Raw genomic sequence first — 8,125 nt, forward strand, 5'->3', positions numbered from 1 at the left:
CATCTATGCCCTTTTAAGGGTGCTTTAGACCAGGGAAAACCACAGGGCAGGGCAAAAGAATAAACTAGTTAAACATTCCTAGCCGCAAAAGAAATTCCTGTTTTGCCACATGCAGGCTAAATAATTTCTTTTTATCTAAGGGTGACATTCCTTGTATGTCCTCTCTACCCCCTGGAGATTGTCTTCTTGATTTGGTCCAAAACCATCTTTTGAAAGAGTTGGTGCACCAGCTGCTGGCAGCTGGGAGGCACATAACAGTAGGTCTGCCAGGACGGCTTCAACAGGGAGAGAGTGAGGCCTTGCAGCCCAGCCGAGCTCAGAGCTCAAAGAAAGGGCAGTTTGGGGTCCTCCAATCTCTCCTTGATCTTCAACTCCTGCAGCAGAAGGAATGGCCTTGCCAGTTATTTCTCTGCACAGTATACCTGCAGTTGAACATTTTTGTATTGAGTGAGTATTATGGATCCCTAAGGAGTCTGTATTTGTGTGGGGGATGAGGGGATGCCCCGACCTACTCAGGAAAATGGACTGAGGCATCTCAGGGGAGCCTCATAAAAAGAGACCTCAGTGATTGAGGACAGTTTAGGACTGTTGTTCAAAGCCAGCACCCTGAAACACAGCCTTTTATGACTAGAAGCAGGGAGCTAAGTATTTTGCATAAATTACCCCACTAGATGCCGCGTGAGAGAGGAATATGTACAGCTGAAACCCAAGCCAACACATTTTGTCCACAATTTTTAAAATAATCTGTTTTATTTGAATGGAAGAATAAAAAGGAAAAAAAAATCCCTTCTTAAAAAGTTTTACAACTTTCTTTGCATCCCACCTTGGTCTGTACCTTTAATAAGGTACAGAGTCTTCCTGGCCCTACCTCGTGGCAGGCAATCCTGGTCTCAATTTGCCTCCAGTTCTGCCCACTTCAGTCCCTATGACTCAGATCTTCATTCTCTCTCTGTGCATCCTTTTCAGACTGACCATTCCCTTGGATGATCTGCTTCTCCCCAAGTAGCTTTTTCTCCAATCCCAGTTCTCTTCCTCTCACCAAGACGTTACCCTGCTCCCAGGACGCTGCCCCCTACTCTGGGCCCAGCACCCGGCACAGCACTGCATTCTTAGCTTCCACTTCTTAGAAAAAATAAGATGGTAATATTACTTCACAGAATCGTCATAAAAATATGAAATCAAAGCATCTTGTAGGGGAGTTCCCTGGTGGGCTAGTGGTTAGGATTCCAGGCTTTCACTGCCAGGGCCGGGTTCGATCCCTGGTCGGGGAACTGAGATCCCACCAGCTGGTGGCGAGGCCAAAAAAAAGAAAAGTGTTATGCCAACAGGTATTGTTATGTTGGTTGGACATGTTTGCTGTGGGAAGACTATTGAGCAAAGTGTGGTCAGATCCAGATTGGTGCTCACACAGTAAACAAACGAAGAAACAGAGGGGGCATGAGGGTAGAACAGATATGAGGTATCTATCTCCAAGAAAACTTAGAAAACTGAGGCACTGCTCAGTGTCAGCCAGTGAGTTTGGTACGTGTGGATATGTATTCGTTCCCTCTTTCATTCTTTTCCTACCTTGTTCCATAATACATTTATGGTGGCTTAGAACAAATCTCCAAGTGTGGGTACCCTACGCAGGTAAAAGGGGCATATAAGTGGAGACCACATCGATGGGGAAGTATAAAGATCCTGACATAGAAACACATTCAGTCCATGCATGTTCCTGTTAAATGGCTTTAGGTGCATCTCTATTTGGGATAGCGAGACTGAGCACATGCAAATAGCTGGGCCTATCTGAAAATAGAGAGATAAGGATATATATTATTAATATATATACATATGTGTTTATATATATGTATGTATATGTGTAACTTGCATGCTTTGTTTTTACCCACTATAGAATGTTATGGGATGCTGGGAAACTGAGAGAGGGTTATGTCTAAAGAGTTTGCTGTAGGACCATGAAAATGTATCTATATATCTATAGATTAGGAAAAACAGAAAAGGTCCAAGAAGTGGCCAGGGCTGTTGCAATTAAATTGGGGTATAAAATAATTAAATTATTAATTTAATATAATAAATTTAATATATTTAATAATAAATAAATAAATAATAAATAAATTTAATATAATAAATTAAAAAATGACAGTTTGGGGGACTTGTCTCTCACTCCTCATTTTTTAGGATATCATTAGTATTAAAGCACCCTATGCAGTCCCACTCGGATCATCCGTTTGGAAAGTCTTCTTTCTCACCAGTATATATATATAAAATCTTTACAACAAAGCTGCTAGTGTATGAGGACATCTTGTCCATTCTTCATAACACATGTAGATAATAAAGATGCTCAATATTTATATGATGGTGACGTTATTACACTCTAGATCCAGTTCATTTTCCATTTCTAATAGTCCTATTTTATTAATTCCAGTGATTTTCAATTCTGCTATCAAAAGCAAGTCAACTGTTACTCTGATTACAAATGGATGTTTCAAACTATTACAAATGAGTGACTTGCATGCTGCAGTTCGAGATACCTTGCATACTTTGAAGAGAGGAGTCTGATGGTAGAAAATAGAATGGCAGGATTTATACAGAGAATCCAAGACTACCATTACCCTATTTTATTATTTTTAACCTATGCATAATATTCAGTAGTTTCCTGTCAAGATAGGAAGTTTATACTTGTAGAGCCTGACAAATATTTTCATATGACATTTAATTATAAAGCATTGGTACAAGAAGGACCCTGTTCTCTTTACAAGTTATCTTGAAAGGCCACAAACTTACTCTTGTGATGTCACAGTTCAAACATTTTCATATTATTGATTGGCTTTTTTAAAATTTATTTATGGCTGAGTTGGGTCTGTTACTGTGCGCGGGCTTTCCCTAGTTGCAGTGAGCAGGGGCCACTCTTCGTTGTGGTGCACGGGCTCCTCATTGCGGTGGCTTCTCTTGTTGCGGAGCACGGGCTCTAGGCGCATGGGCTTCAGTAGCTGTGGCACGTGGGCTCAGTAGTTGTGGCTCGTGGGCTCTAGAGAGCAGGTGCAGTAGTTGTGGCACATGGGCGTAGTTGCTCCGCGTGGCCTGTGGGATCTTCCTGGCCCAGGGCTCGAACCCGGGTCCCCTGCATTGGCAGGTGGATTCTTAACCACTGCGCCCATGGAAGTCCCCTGATCAGCTTTTTATAAATTCTAACTCTTATTATCCTGGATAACAATGCATCCTAGGTGAGCATCCTTCCTATTTTTGATATTTCTGGAGTTGTCACCACCTATAGTCTGTGGCTGTGACTGCAGGGTTTGGCATTTGGCTAGTTAGGAGTCACTGTATATGTTAAAATAGCTTTAAAAGATTTCCACCTTCAGCCCCTGAAGGATCTATTGTTCTTTGTGATTGGTTCTTTCATTTTGTACGTAAGTGACATTAGTGTGTGAAATTTGCCCATTTGCCACAGTCTTCTTACCCAGAGTCAACTTGCAGAGTTTGCCAAATGAGCGTCACAGGATCAGGTGAACCCAACTCTACAACACCTCTTGGTGGCACTGGAGCACCCTTTCCTAAGGAAAAAGCCAGCATTTCACCCACTTCTTGGCACCACAGTCAGAGCTAGGAAGGGCTTCTGGGAAACAGGGCAGGATATGGGAAAAGCCAACTGATCCCTTTCCTTTAGTCTATTGTGACCTGGCCTCCACAGCTGAACTTCTGGGACTTTTTGACTCATAGCTTAGAAAGAATTAGGGGAAAACACTTGCCAAATTGAGCAGAACAGCTGCTTCCTGATTAACTATTTTTTGAGTGGAACATCCAATTTCATCTTCATAACATGCTTGGATATAAGGAATGAAATGCCACTGTGAAAACAATTCTTTCATTGTAAAAAATTTTTTAAACCGTAATATTCAAAGAAGATAGGGTCTTGGGTTTTTAAATTCTATTTTATTAAAGACTATTAACAGAAGAATATTTACTTTTCCTCAGAAGTTAATAACTATTAATTTAATTACTAGCAGCTCTTTCAGTCTACAAGAAAGTTATGCAATAATGAACATAGCACTTAGCATGTGCCAGGCACTGTCCTAAGTGCTTTTACATATTTAGTCATTTACTTCTTCCAACAACTCTATGAGGTAGGTTCTATTATATCCATTTTACAGATGAGGAAACTGAGGCACAGGGAGGTTAAGTAACGTGCCCAAATTATATAGCTGGTATATGGCAAAGTCATGTTTTGAACCCAGAGAGTAGGGTCCTGAATCTGTGTTCTTAACCACTATGCCACACCCAGACAATTACTAAAAACCAGGAAGAAAAATTCTTGCCTTTTCAATAAGCAACAGTACACTAATCTCTTAGTATACTAAAGTGAAGTTTTTACCTAATTCTCCAATGTGAAATGTGGGGAATTAAAAAATACATAGAGCCAGCAAACTCCTTGACTTTTATGAATGATTCCAAACGAAGAAACTGCTTTATGGGTTGAATTCATGAACTATTCTCTCTTACGGAAACTAGCTGGTGGCCTGTATTTCCAATATCTCTTCCCTACCATGAAAGACATAGCAATGGAGCTGTGTGAAGACTTTTTTTTTTAGAGAAAGTTAATTAGGTCATAGGTGAAACCTATCCCTGGAGTTAGCTGAGAAAGAATTGGGAGAAATCTGAGAAGAGCCCAGTGGGAATCGGTTTCCACGATTCTCATATTTAACCATGAAATTAAAATTAGGAGCAGGGCTAGATGTCATGGTCATAAGCAGATTAGTCAGTGAGTTCCAAAGAGTTCACATACTCTTCTTTTTACTCCTTTTAAAAGTTCACTGTCTGAAGGATGCGAGAATAATGACCACTGAATAAACTCTCTCTTTTATTAAATAAGTAGAAAGAGTTAATAGTTGACTCAAAAGAAAGACAGGAAACATGGTAAGTGCGGGTAAGGGCATTACAAAGCTTGCAGATGAAACCAAATCTCCAAAACATGATGAATTTGCTAAACTATTATAAATAACTCAGGAGAGAAAGCAACATACCCCATGTGAATTATTTTTCACCCCCCGCCACTCAGAGTTCCATCCAGTTGTTGAAGCCTCAAGCAGGTAGTAGAAAATTTTTTAAAAGAGTAATTGAAAACACAGACTAAGATTTAAATGGTCAACACACAAATGCATAAACGGGATGTTTATAATGTAATGTATATTAAACTAACGTGACCAGAAGTATTTTATTTTAAATTACTACATTGCCATGCATGAAAAGAATGGGCCACAGTAAAACAAAAGTAATTATTTCTAAGACTGTTTTTTAATATTTCTAGTTCCGTATGCATTTTCAGCATTTGACACCTGTTTTTTACCATTGTAACCAACACAGAGTTGTTCAAAATAAAGTTTTGACCCAAACTGGACTATGGAGATGCAGATCAGAGTGAGATAAACTCATAACAAGCAAACCAGCACCAACAACCATAAAAATGTTTCATGGATGTTTATATACCATATTTACAAAAGTGAAGTTAAACCAACTGGTCATTATGTACATGCATTAGTAAATATTGGTAGTTTACATTTACATATATGTGCATTTGTAATAATCAAGTACAAAGATAAATTTTAAATTATTTTTATTTATGAAAAATATATATAATGTGACAAACTTACTTCAATTTGAGTGCCTGTTCAATACTCAGTGCTTAAAAATCTTTGGAAAAAAAAAATCCCAAATTACATTCTGATGGAAGATATTAAAAGTAAGAGGTAAGGAAATAATGGTAAGTGTTAAATGTAATTTTAATAAGTAGAGGAGGTGAGCAGAAAGAAGATATACATCCAGGCGGGAATCACATGGCGTAAACCAGATGAAGAATCAGAAATGGCAGATGAGCAGTTTTTCCCAAGATCGGTTCACTCAAAAACGAACACAACAGAGGTACTTTCAGGATAGGGTAAATGAAGCCTTGATAAGGAGTTCATACTGTGAGCCGATGCAGGACTGACTTCCTCCTAGAGGTCCATGTACAAACATGCCTTGGACATCTACTGTAGAGTACGCTACCACGTCAGTTCCTTATTTGGCTTCCTTTAAGAGGCAAGGGTGCTATGTGCCATATAATGACGTCACAAAACTTCGGTAGGCAGCTGTCCTTACAGATGAAACAGCGGGTGGGATCAACTCTCTTTCCAAGTACGAGCTGGACTGGAATTCTGGGACCGAGTTTTTTCCTTCTCTAAAGACTGAGGTCCCTAGGGATTAGGGCAACTCACCCCAGTGCAGACAGCCTCAAAATCTTTCCCAGTGTGCTTCCCGTCCCATTCCTGCCGGGGATGGGGTGTGGCGGCCTGGGCCTTCTGCTAGTTGAGGCAGGGGCAGCAGAAGCAGCAGACGGTCCGGCAGGGGTTCTTCTTCTTGTACTGCACGGCCTTGCTCACCTGCACCTTGGCCTGGCCGGTGTAGTCGAGGGTCTTCTGCACGTTGAACTCGATGACGTCCAGGGTGTCAGCCTGCTGCTCCACCAGCATGGCCATTTGCAGGAAGAGGTCGTGCAGGTCGCGGATGCGGCTCTCCAGCCGCAGCATCTCACGGTGGCGGCTCTCGATCTTGTTGAGGGCCGCCCGCGCGCCCTTCACGTCAGCCAGCAGGTTCTCTGAGAACACGTCCCACTTGCCTTGTTCGAACATGTCCTCGATCTGGTCGCCCGACACGTCCTTGCCCATGATCTCCAGCTGGCGCTGGATGCGGATCTTGCAGTTTTCGCGCTGCTTCATCTCGGCCTGGTTGTACTCGAGCATGGCGGCCTGGAACGGGCGGGTGAGAGCGTTGTACTGTGCGCGCGCGATGCGCGCCACGGCCGAGTGCGCGCCGTGCTGGGCCTCGGCGACCTCGCTCAGCGCCTTCATGGCGCTCAGCTTGCGGTGGATGCTCTCGCCCCGGGCCTTGATGTCCTTGGCAATCGAGTTGGTGTCCCGCTTGATGCTGCTGAGGCGCCTCATGGACGTGAGGAAGCGGGTATTCTGCTTTCCTAGCCGCTTCACGTCGTAAGTTAGCTGCTGGTTTTCATCCTGAAGGTCCTGGATGTCTCGGTACAAGGATTCCAGGATGTGGTCCGTCTCGAACACGATATCCTCGGGGGGCGAGTCAAATTCATTGTCCTTGTCTGGGAACTGCTGTTCATACCGCTTGGTTAACTCCACAAGTTCTACTAGCCGGTCCTTCATTATGCCTGTAAATAGAGATACTGAAGTTAAATTCCTCAGAACTTAATTAATTGAGAGTCAGATATTTGCATTGAGGGAATTAAAGATTGAAATAAACCTTCTGCTCACTGCTCAGCACTCCCAATTCTTTACTCCTGGGTGTAGGTAAGAAATGCACTAAAGGAGCTAAATGTTTCATAACATTTTGCTTATGAGTAAAGGACTAATATGACTGAGAGTCACGAACACACTTGTATTTTATAGCTTGTAGTATCTCAGTGCAATAGCGGAGGTGCCTGGAACTCAATCAGCAATTTCAAATTTTAGATTGCATTGGGAATCCATCTCTTTTTCTTGCTTTACAGTTCTCCAATAATCGCAAATCAAAGCACACCAGAGAAAAGAAAAATAAGAAAAGACTTGCAAGGATAATGATTGTTAATTAAGGCCAGTCAATTTACAAGGCTTTGGGGCCAACTCTAAGTGTTGTCTATCCTGTGTCTATTTCAGCAGTGGTGAGCATCCTGTACATCATAAAACTTTTTTTTTTTTTTTTTTTTTGGCGGTACGCGGGCCTCTCACTGTTGTGGCCTCTCCCGTTGCGGAGCACACGCTCCGGACGCGCAGGCTCAACGGCCATGGCTCACGGGCCCAGCCGCTCGGCGGCATGTAGGATCTTCCCAGACCAGGGTGCGAACCCGTGTCCCCTGCATCGGCAGGCGGACTCTCAACCACTGCCACCAGGGAAGCCCAAGAATATTTTTTTAATGATAGAAATCATGGTTTAATTTTTTATCTTAAAAATGTTATAAGAATAAAACATGGTTAAAGTAAAACAACAACAAAATGAACAAAGACAAAAATCTAAAAAGGAAGTATAAAATTTGGTGGAAGCTGAAATCTCCTTGCTCTTCTGCCTAATATCACCTGTACATACTTCAGAGTTT

General features: G+C 42.1%; 1 protein-coding gene across 1 annotated transcript; it reads right to left on the bottom strand.

The window, feature by feature from the left end:
- Window positions 1-5,595: 5,595 nt before the first annotated feature.
- STX11 (syntaxin 11) lies at window positions 5,596-7,204 on the bottom strand. Its single transcript, XM_065889144.1, has one exon. It carries the CDS (start codon window positions 7,197-7,199, stop codon window positions 6,336-6,338), a length of 864 nt encoding a protein of 287 aa, XP_065745216.1. The 5' UTR covers window positions 7,200-7,204; the 3' UTR covers window positions 5,596-6,335.
- Between the last annotated feature and the right edge of the window lie 921 nt (window positions 7,205-8,125).

The sequence above is a fragment of the Phocoena phocoena genome, chromosome 12 (genome assembly GCF_963924675.1).
Source record: "Phocoena phocoena chromosome 12, mPhoPho1.1, whole genome shotgun sequence".
Taxonomy (NCBI): Eukaryota; Metazoa; Chordata; class Mammalia; order Artiodactyla; family Phocoenidae; genus Phocoena; species Phocoena phocoena.

Bases quoted from the DNA above. Each gene is read 5' to 3' on its own strand.
- STX11 (XM_065889144.1), bottom strand. From the start codon at position 7,199: ATGAAGGACCGGCTAGTAGAACTTGTGGAGTTAACCAAGCGGTATGAA.